Below are 21,884 nucleotides of genomic sequence, written 5' to 3' on the forward strand. Positions count from 1 at the left end.
TGGAGGAACAGTTCTTACCAAAAAGGTAGTTAAACTGGAAACTCTTCCCATGTAGTAGCTGCTAAAGTTCTAGGCACTGAATGGGATCGTGGAAATGTCATTTAAATTTTCCTGTGTGCAATGATGCACCCTTTGGTATAGAGGACTGGTGAGCTGCAAATAGTCAGAGGTTGAGAGCATTCTAGAGAGAACTATAATAATGCTTGTTTCATGAATAAACCTCTCCCTGTGCATCTGCTGCTATACCTTGCCTCTGATGGTGGCCTGGGCCCCGTGAGCTTCTGGTCTGATCTTTTACGATTCATCTAATTCTCTTATTTCGTAATCTGAACCACTGTATGAAATCTTTTATGGAATATTGTGATAAGGTTAGCCTTTTAGGCTTGCATCAGTACCTGTCTTGAACCTGTTTTAAGACGTCTAGTTAAAAGCTTAAACCTAAGTTTTATACATGTGTACGTATCAGGTCACATAAACGCTGCTCACATTGAATAGTTTAGTTTACTGTAACTGCTCACAGATGCAGTTCCAGTAGTGTTTGGAGCACCTGCTCAGTCTGAGTTCTTGCTAGTCAAATTGCAATTTCACCCTAGGAGATGCAGCAGATAGGTCTCTTTGGTACTGCCACTCAAACTGCAAATTAAAAAACAGTATGAAATGTGTGATGAGACTATGACTTGTCAAATTTCTAATATTGCTGATATGGTTTCTGTTTTGCAGAGGCATACACATGCTCATGAACTGTAGAGAGAAGCTCTACTAACTTGAAGTGAGGAAGCTACAGATGCTAAGTACTTGTAACAAAGAGCTTGTTACTAAATTATCTCTGTATTGTTTCTGCTCCTTTGCTTAAAGCAAAGGATATCCTAGGGATTCAGGTTTTATTGTGTGTGTGTTTGTGTAGCACAGTAGCTCTTTAAATTAAGGCAAGTGCTTTAATAAACAGCTTCCCCTCTGCCCCTTCCCCAAAGGGGCATAGCTTATAGGGCTGCTGAAAAATCTCTGTCACAAATTCTGGAACAACATTTGCTTATTGTACACATTCAGTATGGTAATAAACACTATCAGCTTTATTCTGCCAACAAAGTGGAATACATACAGTAACTACAATGGTTACTGTACAGAATACAGGTGGAAATACGAGATCTGTTTTGTGTAATCAGCTTTTTTGATGATTAAAGTTCAAATATATAGATTAAGGGGAGGAAGGCTCTCATACACAGAGAATCTTTATAATAAAAACTTAGTTATTACAGTGACGTTAGTATTGTGATCAGAATATTACCGCTATATTTGATTTGGCCACTTGTTTTATTTTGCACCACCATATATGGCCTGGGACTCAGCACTGTTCTGCATTGCCTAGTCCCCAGATTTGGGGCAGGGTGACCTCTGTGACCTGTACATTTTGACAGCTGAAGTGAGAGGAGCTCATAAGAAAGAGGTAGGTTGGCTTCCTCTTTGTTTTGGCTAATGAAGTTAAATGCTTTCGCCAGCAGAGGAGGGGTGGCACTGTATGGATGAAATACCAGTAGGATATGGGAGAGTGGGGAGAAAAATGTGGTGATATGACAGAATTGTCATGGGACGAGGCATCTAGAATGCTGTGAAAATTGGAAAGTCATACTGATAGCCTTGTTCTTGACCTCCATGATCTGAAATCCCCCCTCAAACTGAATTCCTCCCCACCCCCGTTCTCTCAAACATTAGCCAGCTTGAAATCATTACAGGGGGACGATTGCTGCTCAGAGAGTAACTTAACTTTGGAGGCAGAGATCTGTAGCCTTTGAAGTTTAGTAGTATCAGAGCAATTTTTCTTCCTACATCAGTATTGCTAAGTACCAAAATGTTTCATGATGCAAAGAGCATTTCCACCACAATCCTGATTTCTTTCAGAAGTTAATTGGATATCAGAATCAAACAAGATCATGTCAGACATTGCTATCAAGCTAATGAATAACTTAGCAAGCATTTTTATTAGCATACCAACAGTATTTATTGAATTTTACCTAAAAATGTGATTATCGTACTTAGAAATTTCATGAACTGTAGTGCAAAGTATTTGATTACCTGTTAGATGCAAAAGACATTCCTTTGTGGATATGCAGCAGGATAAAGAAAGTTTCTTAAAAGGCTTAAGTGTTAAATTTCAGTTAAAAGGAGGAACACTAACAGTATGCTGATGTTTGTGTTGATTGTGACTGGTTTTGGTCAGAAAAGTGTTAGAGTTGAACAGCCATTAAATACCTGTCAGATAGCTTCCAGTAAAAGTTACTGCCTGGAATGACAGTCAGTGGTAGGGAGTGTGGGTTTTTTTTCTTATTATTATTCATTGTTAAACTTAATCTCTGCAGCTTGGACAGATTTCCAGTGCTACTGACTTTCAGCATTCTTTCCAAGCTGTTTTTTTTTTTTTTTTTCAAGTACAGTACCATTATTAAAGAAAACTTCACTTGCTCACCACGAGACTGGACCACATGTCTCATCTGGACCAGACTTTTTATCTGCTGCTTGATTACAGCCAGAAACTATCTCAAGCAATGTCAAACTGTTAAAATATTAAGTTGGTCCATGAAGCTTAGTAGCTGTGCTTAATACTGCTATTTGATTTGATGAAAAATCTGTCCTGATTCCATGTGAAAGCTAAATAAAATGTAATATTACGTTCAAAGTGGGAATTGTTGCTGAAATAATGCCACTTCAGCACATTCAGAAGCCTGAAGGATGGAGAGTGAGGAAGGGAAATTGGTTAAGACAACTGCAGCTTTGTTTGCGTAGCTAGTAGAGGTTACTTTTAGATGGCTTCTGAAAATTCCTTTAAGTAAATGTTAATGTGTGAGGGCCATAATGAGATGGTTCTTCAGCTCTAAATCTGTTAATCTATGTATTAAACTTTAATATGTTGAAAATATAACTGTGTTCTCAATAAGTTTTGTCTTGGAGTGACAAATGGTTTGTCTAGTAGGGTCTAAAGTCCGTAAGTGTAGGTGCTATCCTAGTTTTGCAAATATTTAAGCATAATTTACATATGAATAGCATACAGAATTAAGCAGTGGTACATGAAGTCATTTGTTTGTAAGTAACCTTAAGGAGTCATTCAGAGCCTTGATTCTGTTAATATTTATCTAAGTGTAAGCTTTTCCTTTTCCCCCTTTGAAAGAAGGTGGCATATTACAATTTAAAAACTCCAATTAAATTTATAAAACCTTAAGTAGAAGAAGCAGAGAAGTGCCAATTAGTTTTAAATAATTGTGTCCTCCTTATAGTATTTATTTAACTTCATGGTTACTTCCTGGAGATTGTGCTATTTGATGTCTGGTTTGTTGCCTTCAGCAATATATATTGAATGATATCTAGCTTAGCTGTACGGCAAAGTCTGCAAGTAGATTTTTATCTTTAGGTTAGTGTTGGTAAAAGGGAATAAACCAAGATGAGACATTTGCTAAAGGAAGTAATGTCCTTCCTGAAACATCTGCTAGCATAAGTGCTAGATAAGCTTTTGGCAAGGCTAAAATATTCCTTTGAGGTTTCAGGCGTGTAAGAATCAAAGCCAAAGCACAAATGTTTAGCAGGAAGTTATTGCCATAAAAGGCCTCACATTAAGCACAACAGAGAATTTTTTTCTAAAAAAAATCCAGCATATTAGCTTGAAATTTTAATGCATTGAAAAACTTAATTCAATGGGATGGATATAATTAATACACCTAAGCTATGTTTGTCCTGATTAGTATACAACTTGAGAATACATAATGGACCCATCAGGTTTCTCTACTAGGAAATACCCTTCTGTACTAGCAAATGGAGCAGTGTCATGTGGCATTAAACTCTGGTCTTCTGTAAACAACTTGGAGGCAGAGCATAGTGTGCTCATCCACTGTCTAACAGACAAATTTAAAAGCAGTCCTTTTGCGAAGTTTGGGCCCGTTAAAACCCAAGGCTTCTCAATGCAGTTAAATCTGCAAGCCTTTCAATGTATCTGTATGTATTGATGACTACTATAAAAACTTGCATTGCTGCGGAGTCTGGGAAGCTGAGGGGTTGCCGGCTAACATCGGCAGTTACTTTGGGAACGGATGTGGGCTGAGAAGTCACCTTTTGACTGACCAGCAAGGCCATACCACAAACAATGGAATAAAATGAAGTCAGCTTTTGTACTGACTTACTCTGTATTTCTGTAATCTGCCCCTCTTCTGATGATACAAATTCCTTTTCTGTCTGGTAACCACCAGCTGGACAAGAGATGTTATGTTTTGTGACAGGTTTTGAGCTAACCTGTTTGTTCATTGACAAGTATGAGTATGCTGATTATCTAAACTACAAGCCAAACAACAGTAAGTGTTGAGCTTGTGTTTTTATCTCAGTGGAGAGCATCAGCAGCATTAACTTCTCTTCTAACCATCTGTTAGCCTTTGGAAAAATGTGTGATTTTCTTTTTTCCTTCTTGTTTTCAAAAAGTCTCAATTTGGTTATAACTGCATGGTAGAGTTTGCCCCACACTAGCCAATGATTTTTGTACTCCAGACTATTCTAAGTAGCAGTTTTAAACTAACTTGCTGGTATTTAAAATCAAGGTGTCAATTGGAACACGAGACTAAGCACAGTGGTACCAATAACTAACCCTCTTTCAAATGCTATTACTGTATGTTTTGCTGAAATGTACCTACTAGGTGCTCAGTTCTTGCTCTAAGCCAAGAGAGAACATCTTTTAGAGGGGGGGAAAAAAAGAAGCATAATACTCCTAACTTCCTCAAGTAGTTAATCACTTAAGTATACTCTTGAGCCAAATAGCTTCTGTTGTATGTTAAGCATCAGTGTGTATTTTATTCCCCTCAATGTTACAAGAATTGTAGGGACATGAATTAATGGTCACTGTTTGTTACCTTTTTTAGTACATACCTGAATAAACTTAATACTAACAAAGCTTTCAGTTTTTCTTTTTTTTTTTTTCTTTTTTTTTTTTTTTTTTTTTCTATCTTAAGGCTTTGAAAAAAGATAGCTGGCATCTTGTGGGAGAATTTTCCTCTTTGCCTCTCCCCTGGAGAGGTCTCCAAGCTTGCATCTTGGGTTGTTTCAGATGAAGACTGGAAACTAGTTCTCAATTTAAAATTTTCAAAGTGCGTGTGTGTTTGGGGGGGTTGCTATTGTCTAAATGTTAATTGCCGAAGCATAACTGTATTTGTCTCTGGGAACCTCTGACCATACTGCCAAAAGTCAATCAGATAAGGCACTGGAGCAACCTAGTCTAATGTCAAGGTTAGCGCTCTTTGTTTCAAGGGGGAATTTAGGTGATGTCCAAAGGTTCCTGCCAATCTAGATTATACAATGATTTAGTCTTTGTTTAGTCACGATTAACTGAAAGTGTCTCTAAGTTTTAGAGAGTCTAAACTCTCTGCAGTTTAGCTGTTCAACACTCATTGTGGGAAAGGATTCTTGCTTTGGCACTGTAGCTAATTACCCAAAAGTGAGCATAGGCATGTGTCTGTACTGGTGGTACCCTCGTTGCAGCCGTAGCACTCCATCATATTGCTAAGGAGTTACTACACTATGCATTTGTTTAACTTAATAGTCAGTTGCTTCAACAGGCTCCTCAGAGTCAAAGATTACTTAAGACCTGTGCCATGCTGAAGCCTGTATCTGAAGAAAGCAAGTCTTGCCTGTTTTCAGCTAATATTTGGATACCCACTGAACTGGTGAATCAAGCTCATTATCATAGTATCTGTTAAATTCAGTAAGTGTGTGAGGGGACAGTGGCTTTGAATATGTGTACTTCTAAATAAATTTTACTTCTGTCTCAGAAGATTGATTGGAGTGGAAGTGATCTAGTAGAGTGTTAATGATCTGAATTACTTATCTGAAATTTCTTTTTGGAAGAGCTGTCTAAATCTGAACAGAGTAACACACTATTCACTTAAAGTGGTGCCAGTTTAAGTCTTTTTTTTTTTTTTTTTTTTTTTTTTTTTTTTTTTTGTAGCTTTTCCTTGGGGAAAAGAAGCATGAGCATGAGTTAAATGACTTTAAATCATTTTAGTATGCTTTACTAATATAAGCATGCCTTTAACTGGTTTAAGTAAACTTATTTTTAAAAGTGGTCAACTAATAGTGTTTAGTAATTAGTCTTAAATTACTAAAACCTAGCAGGCTTTTTAAATGAGCTTGTTCCCTTCCATAGAAGTAAGGGCACCTAGGTACACAAGGACTTTTTTTCCTTGTGTTTCTCACACTGGAATGGCATTGTTTTATCTATGATCATGTAAGTCAGCAATAAGACCCCAAATTTAAAAGTAGCTGTTAACTGTATTATTCCAACTAGCATCTTCCTCATTAATACCCTGGTGAATTCTCCTTCCCTCTATATATGGCTTCCCTGAAGTCACAAATATGTCTGTCCTAGTTCATGGTTTCTCTCCTTTTTTTTTTTTTTTTTTTTTTCCCTTGAAAATGTCTATGTGGGAGACAGTCTGCTTTCTGAGGTTTGTTACTCTGAGAGGTCACTAGGCCAGTGAAATAGGATGTTGAGAGGAATGTCTGGATTCTTTAAGCTTCTGAATCTTCTCAAAAATTCTTTTGAACCAAGCTGTCTATCTTGAATCTCCAGTTTAAGCATTTGCATATTAAAGACACTTCTTGTCCTTCCTATTTCTATTGTAAAGAAGTTACTAATTACCAACAAGAGTTAGATTTCAGCAGAGACCATGAGGTGGAGCATTAGCTGCAAGTAAATGAAGGCAGGTACTGTTGTGAGTGCTGGAGAGGCAATGTAAATGAATAGTCATTCAGCTGGCACTTGTTAGTAATCTAATTGCTGGTACCTTTCTGAAAGAACTACTGAATTTGTACTAGTATGTTAAGATACTGTTTTCTAAAAGCATTTCAGCAATTGTAATCTATCTTTTTTTCCCCCTAGAAATGCTATGAACAAAAACAATACAAAAATGGACTCAAGTTCTGCAAGATGATCCTCTCTAACCCGAAGTTTGCTGAACATGGAGGTAACTGCAGACCTCGAGACTTCTTTTTCTTTCCTCCTTCTTCCTGTTGTTAGTTTTAAATATACAGTCAGTCTATTCCATTATTCCATAGTGCTGGGGGGAAAGAAGAATCCTATCGCTGAGTATAATTCTATCCTTAAGATTGAATAATACTCTGGATTTAAGTCTTGATGTATTCAGACTAAGTTGCTGTGTTAGCTTGTGGCCTGAAGCACTTGCATATGATGGAATGGTGAAGATAAAATATATGGTAGAAGCACACTTCAGTAAAGCTTCCAAGTAAGTTGCCTTTCTAGGTTTCCAGGTCAGAATGCAGTGTGTGGGTGTGTTCTGTGGGTGTGTGTGATTTTTTTTTTTTTATGGAGTGTTTTGCCAAGAAACAACAACAAAAAAAAAAAAAAAAAAAAAACTTACTTTCCTTGGCAAATGAGTATTTTGAATTAACTTTCTCTATTGCAAATCAGGCTGCTACTTACAAGGAACACAGTCAAGTATGATACTGCTGATGCTAAGTGTTGAATATAAAGACGGTATGGAGATCCTGTTCTGATAAGTAATGCAGGAAACTGAATAGAAAAATGTAGCTTTTATTTTATTTTTTTAATCTGTCAGAACTTAATCCCCCATAAGATAACTCTAGTCCTGGTATATTACAGGATTTCTATTGCTGGCTTTAGGAAATCTTTCCTTCTGAAACATTGAATTTTTTTTTCTTGGTTGTCTGCTGTTGAAGCATTCTGACGTTCTGTGTGCATGTATTCTGTCACTAAAATCATTTTGCCAAGATTTTATAGTCAGATAGGAAACATGTTTGTGACTGATCCATCTTGTTTGATTCTTCCATCAGTGTCTGCTCTTTCTTGGTTGTCTTCATTTCTTTCCTAGAGACAAAAGTACAGTATCTGAGCTGCTTCAGAGCTGTAGAGAGGCCCCCCATCTCTGTGACCTAATGCATTTGTCTCTATTAGCACTTGCATTTTTATAACCTCTCACTATACATTTCTATGGTCTTGTCTGCTGTTGCTGTCTCAAACTTTTCCAGGACAAATAGCTCCTTTAGTAGTCCACATGTTATTTGGGCTCTGAGCCATTAATGCTTGGGAGCATTTGAAGCCACTGAGCCACTCTGAGGCTTGGGAGCAAAGCCTGGAATGAACAGCTGAAGCAGAACAAAGCCAATGAAATGATCTGATGGGAAGCTGCACTGTTGTCACACTTAGGTTCAGAGATAAGGAATTGGAAACTTCTAGTGAGAAGGTGACAAACATATGCATGACTACAGTTGGGCACTTACCTTCCTACCTCAGGAAGGTATCCTCCACTTGGTAGGGATATTCTTTTCCAAGCTTCCTGATATTACTGGCAAGGTAATGTTCTGTCTTTCTGTATTCATACAGTCTGTTTCTTAGGATGATTTTAGCAAAACAACCCCCAAACCTTTGTTCCTTTTTTGGCTCACTGCATACTTTAGGTGTACTTTTACAGAAAATCATGTTAGAAACAGGTTTACCCATTAAACTTCAAGCTGACCTGGCTTATGACTGACCTTGAGATGATATGCCCTTTTCACTAGTATAGGGGAAAGGTTGTAGTTACAAGAAAGCCAGAGTACTAGGTTGAAAATGTGACTAATGTGCTGAGCAGAGGCCAAAAGTAAATGATAACTTAGCAGGAAAAAAAAAGCATGAATCTGGAATAGCTTTTGGGCATACATGCAACTTATTTCCCAGAGTGTTCCCTGAAGAATAGTGTGGAGGAGCAAAATAGTCATTTGTAATCCTGTGCCTCTTTGAATACTGACAAAATTTATCGAGCGTATACTGTGTGTGTGTATATATATATAATGTATATACACATTCATATATATAAAAGGTCTTGTAACTTAAAAGTATTGTAGAAGTAATGTTACTCTTCATGGTAACAAAGATATTTTGTTTATTATGGCAAAATAAAACCTAATGAAACTTTCATGTTTGCCTACCTAGAGCTCTAACATAAAATGCAAAATTCTCTAAAATTGCTTCAGCTTATTCTTAACGGCTTTAAGAGAGTTAACTATTCTTTATTGAAGAAGTTGTTATCTCTTTGTTACAGCTATATGGTGCTCTGCCATGGTTTTTTAAGACTGATTTCAAAAAGGAAAAATACTGTGTAACAATCTTCAGCTGTGCTAATCATCTCCCCTGATCTAAATTTATCATGTATTGGTGAGCTGTGTAGCAACTTCAAAGGATATCTGTATTGCGGAACTGGCATATGGGAAGTCAAACATAAGCATATGATGTTTCTTACAGAGACACTGGCTATGAAAGGATTGACCTTGAACTGTTTAGGGAAGAAGGAAGAAGCATATGAATTTGTTCGTAAAGGACTTCGTAATGATGTGAAGAGTCATGTCTGTATCCTTTGTAAAAAACATAACCTGACCTTTTTGCCATGTGTTCTCTTGTGTATCTGATTTTGTTGCTACATAAGCATGTATTTCTGAAGTACATAATGTAGTCTATGTACAAAAAAATGTATATAGTGAATATTAATTTGTAATTGAATACTTGAAATAAGTTTTTTTTTTCCTTTCTACAATTCTGTGGAATCTTTGAGAAAAATAAAATGTCTCATGTGTATAAGTGTCTGTTACAAAAAGAGACTGACACTTGCTTTCTGCAGAAAATAACTAGCTCTTGTAAAATCTGGCCTTTTCTAAAGGCATGTTTTTCTTAACATGAGATAAGAAATCCAGACTAGATGTGCTATGAAAATAACTATTTTGCTACTAAGTTTTAGAGGTAGTGGTTTAGGTCTACTGGCTTGATTCATCTCTTCTTAGAAGTTGTCTTGCCATGACATGCCATGTGTCGCCATGAAATGCTTATGCGCTCCGCAAGAACTTTGGGAGTCACTTTTGTTTGTTAAGCCATGGCTAAGAGGCTACTTAAGTTTATACGGAATGACTGATTTGTTCTATACGCACTTTCTATGCATGTGAAATCTATTCAGGGCCAGACTTCTCAAAATCTTGAAGTTTTCACCATCCAAAAAACTTCTGATGTATCACAATTGAAAGAAACATTTTCTGATTTCCATCCAGTTAAGACAAAGGGCTTGCTGTTTACAGTCCTATATCATACCTCCAGGGAATTTGAGGTTGGAACAAAAAAAAAAAAAAAGTCCTCCATGTGCTTGGGGTTATCAGGGTTACTGGAAATCTTGCCATATAACAAACATAGAACTTGTACTTCTTGATCTATAGGAATTTAATATGTTAGATCTTGAAAACTGAACATCTGAGGAATACCAAAGCTATTTTCATCTGTGTATAAGAACTCTTGCACCTTAAATTAGGGAGTAGAAGATTCAGAGTATGTGGGAGGAGAGCTTGAGGTTCTGTTTCTTAAACATTAAAGCAGAGTAGGATCTTCAGGCATCCCGAACTGTTGTCTGAAATCCACATCAACTCTTCTGAACTGTTGAAAAGATTTGCCTGGAAATGTTGGGGGCTCAGTGGAACAATCAGTATTTCTCAAGTCTGATTTGGGGAGACAGGCAAGGGGATGCTTTATTGTTTATTTATTTAGGTTAAAATTTTGACTTTATTATGAATTTAGTGGGATTTTTATTGTTGTTTTACCTACGCTAGGAGAAATTTAATAAGAGGGCTATAAGGGTTTTCTAACTTCAAAGTGTAAATTCATCTGAATCCTCTTAGCCACAAATGTTCTTTTTTTGGGCTGCATCCATGGCAGTAGTCTCTGGAACTAATTCTTACTTGGAAGCAAGAATATTCAGCTTCCTGCCTTCTACTGCGTTGTTCCAGTTCTATAGTGTCCTCTCATAAGTCATGAGGTATCTGTCTGTGCAGAACTACTTTTCTAGTGAGTGGAAAATAGCTGGCTGTATATTAATTCTACCCCAGACATCCAAGGATTGTCACAATTCTCTCAGTTGCTGCCTTGTAGTATTTTAAGAAATAGCAAGCCTGTTCTATTATCACACTTCAAAAACAACTCACACTTTAAAAACAACTGCTGTAGCATCAGTGTTGCTATCTAAATCTCTGAATCTCTCCTTATGGTCGGCTCTAGTGTGTAGGAAGAGGAAAGGCTGGAAGACAACATACTGGAGTCAATGACGAAGTTGAGATCTGAGGCTGAGCGTTTTGTTAAAGGTTCCTTCTACGTGCCTGCGATCAACTGTGAAGTTCTGATGAAAGCTTAAAGCCTTACTTATTATCTACCTGAGCAGACCTTAAGGTTCTCTAAAATAAAATTTAAACAACCCTTGATTTACAGGAGCTTAATCCTTGTCATCTGGATTAAAGGAAGAGGCTGGGCATATCTACTCAAGTCACCTCATTCTAGTAGCTGATTTCAGGGAGACAAAATACATTTATGTATTATTTTCGTATAATAACTCTAATAACTTTCTAAGGTGACTGTGCTTTTTGACAATTATGACTCTTCTTGAAAGATACTTGGTGAAGGGTGATAAAATAATAAAATACAGCTAGTCACTTCAGTGTCCTGAGTAGAACAGTGTTTTATTTCCTGTATAATTTAATTCCCAATACTTATATTGAGGGTTAGGAGAAAACAGCTGTTTAAAACTAATTAGGAGTCCAAAAGTTTTCTGATCAAATCATGGATGAGTTCTGGTCCATTCTGGATATAACCTGAATCATGGTTAGGTTAGAGCTCCAGGCTTATTGCAAGATTAAATGTTTCAGAAGACAGCATATTGTATATACAAAGGATGCTGTAGGCACTCATGAAAAAAACACAAATTTATTCTAGGAGACAGTTCTGGCTGGTTTTGCATCTTGCTTTATTGGCTATTATCAGCAATTACACCTTCTTGGGCTTGGTAGCAGTACAGTTTTATTTCTAAATGAGTTTGTGCCTTGATTGCTTCGTGAAATGTGACTCGTAAAGGTTTAGTTGGATTACCAGTTGAGTAAGAATAACAGTTCCTGATACGTTATTCAATACATCATTTTAGTCCCAAGTACACTGGTCAAGTACACAGGTCAAGTACACACAAATTCTTTTGGACTGAATCTTCCTATTCAAGGTTCTATTAAGAGTTCATGAAGCAGGTTTGTTAAGGTATTACATGTGCCTTTGATCCATGTCCTGAATACTTAAAGACATAAGGCAGGATTTATAGAGAGAAGTAAGGGTATTAGACTAATTGCTACAACTACATCCAATGTTATTTTGTTGCCCCCTCATCTTTAGTCTTAAATCATCATGACAGCAATAGAAGACAGTCTCAAAAAATGCATATGAAGGTTTTTTTGTCATGCAACCAGCTAAAATGACTTTGTTCTAGTAGAAACATGAAACAGGGTCTCTTGCTTCTCCATTAGAAGCTTCTTTCACGTTATTAATTGTTGCAACTTTTTTCTTTTGGCTGGACTCATGTTGCTATCATCATTTATTATTCTTCATAATTACAGATCTGCTTTCTCTCAATATCTAGAACTTATTTCAGGAACTGAATCCTTCTCAAAGAGAAGGAATTTATCTATCTTATAGTTCTGCTTGCTACGTTAATCTGACCAGGTTAACCCATTGAAATTTTTGATGTACTTTCTCAACTTACTTTAGAATGAAAAGTTTCAAAATAACTTACTCTTTAGAGGAAAGGGCTGCTTCTGTTTCAAATTGGTAGAGTAGGAACTCTTGTTAAATTTCTGCTGTTAATTCTATGAACTATTTGTGCCATCTTCTTAATTGTGCCTGGATGAAGGATGCATATACCCCTTCCCAAGATTTGCAGTGTTTTGCTACTTTGGAGGGCATGTGGAAGGAGTTCATGAGAAAAAATTTGAGCCAATTTTATTTGGAAGTCAGAATAAGTTCAGAATTACAACTGTGGAAGATGCTCCCTCCATAAGAAGGTACTAGCCTGGAATAGCAAGCAGTAGATCTTGCCAAGTAATCTTTCTTTTCATATGGCTTTTGGAGACTGACGCAAACACGCTCAGTGTAATGTGTTGCTATGACATCTTTTGGGTTCGTGCTTTGAATTCAAAGCCTTTCCAGGGTAAACAAGGATGCGTGTGAAAAAAGTCTATTGAAATGGCACAGTGGCACTGGAAATCTGGGATGCTGTGTATCTGACAAGGATGTTTGGCAGCCAAAAAGACAGACACGCTAAAAATTTCCTTTTTCAATCACATATAGCTCCGTGTTTATCCCTTACTGTAAAATCTGGAGACTAATTGAGGTCGCAGATAGGCAAGTAGGGCAGAGTAAAACTTCTACAGCAATTGCATTGATAGAATGAGACACTTCTGGAATCAAAATTTCTATTGTAATTACAGTAGTTTATTGTAAACAATATATCTCTAGGAAGAACTCTTACCTGTTAGATTGTGAACCACAGTTGTTTCTGTAACGAGTATTTTGTGGTGGGGGGGGATAGTTAATGACTTTACAGAATATTAGAAGTGATTTTATTGCTAATTTGGAAATGATTTTATTGCTGATTTGGAAGCATTTAATGTTTTAAAATGTATATCAGTAAAGTCAGTAATCTGCAATGGTGAAACTCAATTTATAACAGTGCTGATCTTCAGGGGATATCAAGTTGTCTGGTCTGTAACACGTGCTCTGCAGTACTTTGAGAGAATTGTGTGTGTGTCTTCCTTAATGTGCATTAGGTTGGCATGTGTATGGTTTGTTGCAGCGTTCTGATAAGAAATACGATGAAGCTATCAAATGCTATCGGAATGCACTCAAACTAGATAAAGATAACCTACAGATCTTGAGAGATCTTTCTCTCTTGCAGATTCAGATGAGGGATTTAGAAGGATATAGAGTAAGTATTTTATTTAAATTCCTATTTAATTCTGTTGCTGTTAATAATGGAGAAACAGAAGAATACTAATTTTGTTACTCCCAGTAATTCTGTTTCTAGTTCTCCTGTTTACAGTTTCAAAGTAGAAAGTGTTTTGAGCTCTTGTCTAGGAAGGCATGAAAATGAACTGCTGTAGAGCTCCATATAAAGCTGAGAATAGACCTCAGAAGTACAGTTATGCTGTACAGTTTAGTTTGTGGATCACCTTTTAAAGCTCTAGTTCTCAAATGATTAAATCAATTAAACTCTTAGCGAGTATTTTGCACCTACCATCTTTTACTTGACATGGGTCCCTACAGTTTATATTTCAGCTTTGTTGAATAAAAAATAAAAAGCATAAAGCTTTCTTTTTTTTTTTTTTTTTTTTAAAAAAAGGTAAAAGTACTTGTGAAGTACTGCAAGCAGTGTTCTAGTGATACCTACTGGAGGTGCTCTTGCTGCAAAATGTTCTCTCTCTGCCCAAGCTCTTTAGATCATGTAACAAAAATAAGCAGTGAAATGAAATACCATTATGGTCTTGTGAGGAATTTTATTTCCTTACTCTTAATGAGGTTAGTTTTTATTCATTTGCACTTACTGAAATATAAATTCCTGCGCTGTAGGAACCAGCTTTGCAAAAATTTCCACCTTCCTCTGGAAGGTCGTGGTTTCAAGAAATACGATGTTTAAAAAAAAATAAAATAAATCTGAAATGTTTTGAATAAAACTGTCTCTTTTATAGAATTTTGAAAGATACTTCACTGATCCTAAAACTGTCTTGAATCTCTCTTGAAGGGTGTTACTAAATACTGTGGTCCTTTCTCTTCTCACCCCCAAACCCAATCTTGAAGCCTTATTAGTGTTTAGAGTTCATAGGCCACTGAGGGCTTGACATAAGCGGGGGTGTAAAGAATACCAGATTATGTTTTACTTAATATGTAGGAAATTTGTCTTGTGATGCTTGAGTTCTTGAATCCCAATTGAGATTGACAGCAGGTTTAGCTCAGTTGGTTAGGGTGTGATGCTTCTAATGCCAAGGTCGTGGGTTCAATCCTTGTACGAGGCTATGCTGAGGGTTGGACTAGGTGATCTCCAGAAGGTCCCTTCCAATCTTACCATTCTATGATTTTCATCATAAATGATGAAAATATGCCTAACAACCTAGTCAGTGGTTTCAAAGGTGGCTCAAGTGATCTGACTGCCAAAGGGAAAGGTGTTACTTCTATTTTATGTGAAGTAGAAGACTGGACTGCAGGCTGACATTAGCTAGCCTTCAGTGAGCATGGTAAATTCACTCAACCACGACAAGAAGATAACCTTCTGGCTTACAGACTTGGACTGGTTCAGGAAGGAGGTCTGAGAAGCGCTGGAGCAGCGTAGGGATCAAAACCTTGCACCTGGGTGTGAGGAGAGTGGGACTTGCCTGGTCAGTAGCAGTGAGTTCACGTTTTCTAATAGAACCCCTGTCAGAGATTCCAGAGCTCTACTTTTGCAAAAAAAAAAAAAAAAAAATAGGCCCTTAAAAGGCATTTTTGAAAATGATACCTTTTGTGTAACAACAGATTTTTATGCTTTGTGTTGTAACTCCTGTATTTACAATCTAATTTGCAAGTTTATATAGTGTGAACATGCTGCTTTTCACTATACTGGTAGAATTTCAAAAACTATTGAACTTAGAACATTTAAAAGACCTTTTAAAATATTAGCAGTAGTAGCACTAAATCATCAAAATGACTTAATGACTTTTTAACATCTATGTTGATTTAAATTGCTTTCCTATTACTCAAGGAAACAAGGTACCAGCTACTCCAACTGCGCCCCACGCAACGGGCTTCCTGGATTGGATATGCAATTGCATATCATTTGTTGAAAGATTATGATATGGCCTTAAAACTACTTGAAGAATTTAGAAAAACCCAACAGGTAAGACTTACCATTATAGAAAGAAAACACTTTTTGTGTAAAAAGACAGAGTCTGAGCAACAACACTTAAGAATAAGAAATTTTTATTATTTGTGGAGGTACTTGCTTTTAGCATTTAGCTCCTTGAAATCTCTTCCAGTAGCTAACAGTTGATGCAAATTATATAGGCTTGCTTGTTCCCTGGCAATAGGCTATTAGGATTGAGAATGTAAGAACAGGCTCATGTGGAAACTTAGTAACTTAACATTTATGAGACTTTTAATCAAAGAAATCCTATAATAAGCCTGTTTTTTGAAAGACAGCAGATAAAATTTCAGAACTGTTTGATTATGGATGCATGTTCATTCTCATTCCTGCTTGCTCTTGTGTGCCTGCTCTTTTTCTTTCCCCTTCCCATCTTTTTTTCTGAGGTCATCTGAATGTGGTTATGTCTCTAATGCAAAGCAAGTAAAAAGGAACTTTTCTGTTGTTTTGTATGCATCTGTGCATTATGCACTTAAAATGTGTACTTGATGTCAAAGCAGCGTGAAAGGAGAATAATTTTTTTTTCTTTTAAGAAAACAATTGGTGTACTTGAAACTTACTGGAATAAATCAAATGATATGGTGGTCATCACTGAATATAACCTCTTTGAGAGATGTTATTCACTTGTTCCATTATTTATATCTCTAAACTGTAAACTTTGGATTAACAGAACAGAATGGATGTGTTGAGTATTGTGACTGGAAGTAGCATACAGCAAGCACTAAAATATTACCAGTCCCATAGGTTGTGATTTCTTGTTGTTGTTAACAACAGTGTCATATCCTGTCTGAGATAACTGCATCTGACAGTCAGAAACAGACTAAACATTTTAATTAATTAATAGAAGATAGTTGCTAGGTGGGACCAGTGTTTGTATCCTGATGATATATAATGTGGTCAGCAGAGGACCTTGCAAGCCAGGCATATACAACTGCTATTTCAAAAGAGCTGTAACACCAGTGTTGCATAAAAACTTAAACAAGGAATTTAAATGAAAATTGGGTCATCATTTATGAGTGTTTGACAGCCAAAAAATCATGATTCTGCAATGAGTCAACAAAAGCCCATCTGAGTTTAATTTGGACATGAATGTTGGAATTAGAAATAATATATGGTAAAAGACAGACTTGCAAGTGATGAATTGTAGGGAATTGTTAAGAATTTAAAGGACTAAGAGAACTTAACAGTAGTATTTGTCCTTTGGAGAGAATGGAGGTTATCCTGTTAATGCTCATCTTTTTTTTCTAAAAGATTGTGTGTAAATATGCTTGTATGTGAAAGGAGTCATGATGATATACTTTTCAGTGTAGTAGCTTAAGGAGGCTTAAATACCATCTACCACAGAAAAACATTTTAAATTTGTGAAGTCTGTTGTGCAAGTTATCACGATTTAAAAAAAAAAAAAAAAAAAAAAAAAATCCTGAGCAGATGTCCAGCTCTGTTGCAAGCTTTTAGTAAAAACTTGCAATATTTGGGAAATTTCCCTAAATTGAATAATACAAACAATATGAGCTGTTGAACTGTTGCTTAGCATAACACTTCGCAAAGCAAATTAAGGAAAAGCTGATTAGTCAAGTATTAAAGGACAGAAATATGCCATAAATGACAACACAAGTTTATAGAAAATTAGCCATGTCAAGCCTTTTGTCTTTTTGAAACAGATACAGTTATGTGATGTACTGCCTGTTCCTCTTCCCTTCCAGCTCCCTCTCAACATAAAAAATAAAGATAACTTTGTCAACTTCCCTTTCTCTTACCAAAAAAATAAGTTGCGTGGGCAGATTGAATATTGTATTCATGAACATTGTATTAAATATTGTATGTCACTAGTCAAGCTGTTAAAAAGGAAGGTTGAATGGCTGAAGGATTTCGAAGTTACTACTAAATGGAAATCTTCATCAAACCAATGTTTTTGAGGAGTTTCATGGCAATTTATATTAGGCCTGATGCAAGTGGCTGTTTACCATTGCTGTTAATGAGTAAAGGAGCAAATGGAAAACCTGTTTTGTAAAAGCTGTTGCTGTCATTAATTGGTAAATTATGATGTAGGGCTTTTGCGTACATTTTCTTAGATTACTCAGGCAGTTTTTCCCATTTAGATGTGATTTAAAAGAGCTGAAAACAAGTAGTAAGATTAAGAAAAAGATCAAAGAGATGACATTTTATTGTAGGTGAGTATCTTAAGATGCTCAGATGTATGCGTGTTCAGATGTTCTGTAGCATACTGCTGCCAAAAGCAGTAGCGTGACCTCTGCTGCGTGCTCCCACCGCTTCCTTGTGCAGCGCGCTCCGACTCGTGGAGGCCTGGTTCAGGGAGCTAAAGTGGCGGGAAAATAATCACCTCGTTGAAGGATTGTTTAACCGGACTTGAGCAACTGTGAGGTGAGAGGGACAGAGGGAAGGGTGGGGTAGAAGGAACTGAGTTGCCTCTGTTGATCCCGGATGCAGCTAGCTTATTTTATTGTGAAATTGTCCCCCTAGTGCAGACTTACGAGTGAAAAGCGGTCAAGACCCTTGTATTTCTGAGAAGAAGCAGGGGTTTTCTTTATAAAATGATATAATATTATTGGAAGAGCAAGACTTTCTGATGGCTCTGTTATTGTTATTGCTCTGTTATGAAAAATGTTCGGAATTGAAAAGAACAATATGAAAAGATCAGAGGGCTAAAGAAAATACTGTACAATTTAAGGTTGAGATTCCATTTGCTTACTTTAAAACAGAAGAAAATTAGATGATTTTAGCTCAAGTTATAAATACTGTCTTTGAAGAGAATAATAACGAAGAAGATTGTTTAGTGGAGAAAAATGTAAGAACTAATGGCTAGAAACTGAATGGCATATTCAAATGATACAATAAAGCACATTTTACCACAGACAGTTTTATTATAATTGTTAAGTTATCATGGGAAATGGTGGATTTTCTGTCTCTGTGTCTCTAAATCAGAACTGCTTGCCATCTGGAAACTGTAAATTAGCCAGATGCACAATATTTCAATCAAAAACAGGTTGAGAGTGAATGCCGGTGTCACTGCAGGAAGTGTAACAGCCTGAGCTGTACAGTTAAATCAGATAATTTAAAAGTCACTTTAGAACCTGAACTTTGGGAACAAAGGTGTAAAACAATTATGCTATTTGTTTTACTGTTGTATATCCCATTTTTCCCTTTCTTCTTTTCCAGAGCTAAATTTTTATTCTTAATTTTTATTTTATTCCTAATTTCTGCATCAGGCTCACAATAACAGATATGGACAGAAAACCTCTGGAGTTTTGGGGGTCTGCTATTAGGTATGTTTTGGCTGCATCTTGTCACGTTCTTTCAGTGACATTTATGTTAGGGCATCTCATTGATTATAAAGCTTTTTTGGTCCAGGACAGGAAGAAAATTTCTTCTGAACCAGCAGAATTGATTTCAAGACAAGGTTGGAGATCTTATCCACAGGAATCATATCTCTTCTGGAAAAAAAAATATACATATTGTGCAGCAATAACAATAATAGATTAAAAAACATGTCTTACGGAATCTCTTTTTCTTTATGAGATGATCTGATTGTCCAGGCTAACTGTTAGGATCATAAACTGTTTGTCTCCTGATGAATTGCATGTTTAAAGGATAATTAAATTGATTACACTTCAAAATTCTCTATTTTTTTTGAAAAAAAAGATTTTCTTAAAATACTTGTAAAGTTGTAGTTCTATTCTGATACTGATGGTAGGTACTGTATCTTTCTTGTAGATTTGCCCTGTATGTAAAAGGTACTTCATTTGCTTCATTGGCATTTCACAATTTTTTGTTAGTCCTGTCAAGCCAGAAAAGCGAACAGGCTAATTGACATGTTTCCTGTGCCTTTGCGACATATTTTGAAGGTTGTTGGAGTAATCCCTTTACATTTAAAGTCTACAAACAATTCACAGTGAGCCAAAAAGGTGTGCTTGTATCTAGGTGCTAAATATAAGGGTATTGTATTGGAGCGGAGGATGTTTTTAAAAAGAAAGTAATAAAAGGAGAATTAAACTAGTACTCTGTAGTCTCAAGTCTGTGGTACTACCGTGATAACTGATAAATGTCTGCAGTTGGAGGAAGATATGCTCAAACTGTTAGTCCTGTTGCATTTGTAAATTCTGTGAAGTAGTTGATGCTTTCTGGGTAGCAACATTTTGTTAGTGTTTTTGGTCTTTAGTTTGGATGAAAATTGAGCAAAGGTGGAAATTAATATTCTTGATTATGAAATGGATAGGATTATGTACTAGCTGCTAACTGTAATATGTGCAAAGTTTAGACTGCTTATTCCGTTAGCCATTATTTGTTGTAATGTGCCAATAATTACTAAAAATATTTGAATGCTCTTATTTTCAGCCACAAAACTGATGTTCAGAGTTGAATACACATTTTTACAATACTTTGTTTAGTTATGTTATCTTTTAGAACTTCTCCTATTCTTCCTGTTTGGATAGAAAAAAATTTACATCTTCTAAAAATGTACAGTACTGTAAAAGCTGTATCTGAAGATTCAAAGGGCATGTTGCAAAAATACTAAATCTCGTACAGTTCATCTGCACTTAGAGGAGAACTGGAAGTAGTGATTTAGGACAACAGTCTTTCAAGAGGAATGTTAATCTCAACCGGTCTGCTGTTTTATCTATTATCTATATTCATTAATATTTTCATTTTTATATTTATTTTGTATTTTGCATTTTTTTTTGTTTACTTGGTTCTTTTAATAAGGCAAGAGGAGGAGCATTATTCAGGGAACAGAAATGTAATAGTAAACCATTTGGTGACCGGTGTGACTCAGGGTTCATTGCTCAGAAAAAAACAGTATATAGCATCATGGGAAAAAAAAATCATTAACATAATTTATTGAGCTCAACTGCTTCTTGTTTGTTTTTATTCAGAAAAACATAAACATACAGACTGTAACTGTCTTTCCTTCTACAGTATCAAATTATGCAATGTATTTTATGTTGTAGATTGTAGCATAGACCTACTGGGCATTGGGCTTCTGCATTTGGTCTCTGAAATTCTTGCAATTCACTGGTAATTGAAGTAGTTTTAGTGAAGAGTACTGAAGAGTAGTGAAGTGTATTAGTGAAGAGTACTTAATATGAAATAATTATTGTGACTCCAAGAAAGACTTTTTAATGCCTAATATGTTTTAGGGAGTTCTCCCTTCAAGGAAATGTTTTTGACTATGTCATCCTGCTTCAGTGGATGATGCATCAGCGGGTGGGGGATGACATGCCAGTGTTACTATAGCCTGCAGGCGAAGAAGTCCCATGTGTGCAACTGCCAGCAGACCTCATAGGGATTATCTGTTACTTGAAAACAGTTTTTGCGTTCTTGTGCACTGTACTTTCAGGGAGAATGAAGTGTAGTACAGAGAGCATTCAGCTGGAGAGCGTAGTGCACCCTTCTTGTCTGAAAAATTCCATCTGTCAAGCTGTGCCCAGTGTTTGGGTGGCTCATTCCTTTTTGGAAAGAGTTTGATCTGGAATTTTTCGTATGTTGAAATGAAGTGTTGTGATATTCTACAACCAGCTACAGAACTTGGATCAAAATTGTTGTGGAGTGTATAGTCCTTTACAAGGAGTGAGATTACCAAGATCTTTGTAAATGTAATGGAACTGTATGAGGAAAGATGGAGACTCTGTTTTTAATTACCTGGCTGTAATGATAGAAGAAATTAAATAAATAAAAATTCTGCAACAATGGATATCTTGAATGAATTTAATTTGTGAATATTGTGAATTTTATGTTTTAGCATTTAGATGGATACATAGATCTAGTATCTTCTGTTGTTTCAATCTCAATATTCTGATATATTGCATACTGTTAAGGTACAAGTAGATGGTATATGTTAACTAACTCATGGCTTTTTTTCCCCTCTCCCAGATTCCTCCTAATAAAATAGATTATGAATATAGTGAACTGATTTTATACCAAAATCAAGTCATGAGAGAGGCAGATCTATTTCAAGAGTCTTTAGAGCATATAGAGACATATGAAAAGCAAATATGCGATAAGTTAATAGTAGAAGAAATCAAAGGTAAGTTACTGTTTTTCCCCAGCCAATCTTGTTCTAAATTTTTGCTGCTGGCTTTTGGATATGAT

The 21,884-nt window shown here is 36.1% G+C and overlaps 1 protein-coding gene across 14 annotated transcripts in view; it reads left to right on the top strand.

The window, feature by feature from the left end:
* NAA16 (N-alpha-acetyltransferase 16, NatA auxiliary subunit) overlaps positions 1-21,884 on the top strand; it is a 70,809-nt gene that overhangs the window by 5,171 nt on the left and 43,754 nt on the right. For 7 of the 14 annotated variants that reach the window (XM_062566934.1, XM_062566936.1, XM_062566946.1 and 4 more), the window contains exons 2-6: positions 6,905-6,989; positions 9,284-9,388; positions 13,654-13,811; positions 15,618-15,752; positions 21,666-21,819. In XM_062566934.1, coding sequence (XP_062422918.1) covers positions 6,905-6,989; positions 9,284-9,388; positions 13,654-13,811; positions 15,618-15,752; positions 21,666-21,819 — 637 coding nt within the window. The other 7 variants (XM_062566937.1, XM_062566940.1, XM_062566942.1 and 4 more) reach the window with 7 other exon arrangements.

This window comes from Rhea pennata, chromosome 1 (genome assembly GCF_028389875.1).
Source record: "Rhea pennata isolate bPtePen1 chromosome 1, bPtePen1.pri, whole genome shotgun sequence".
Taxonomy (NCBI): domain Eukaryota; kingdom Metazoa; phylum Chordata; class Aves; order Rheiformes; family Rheidae; genus Rhea; species Rhea pennata.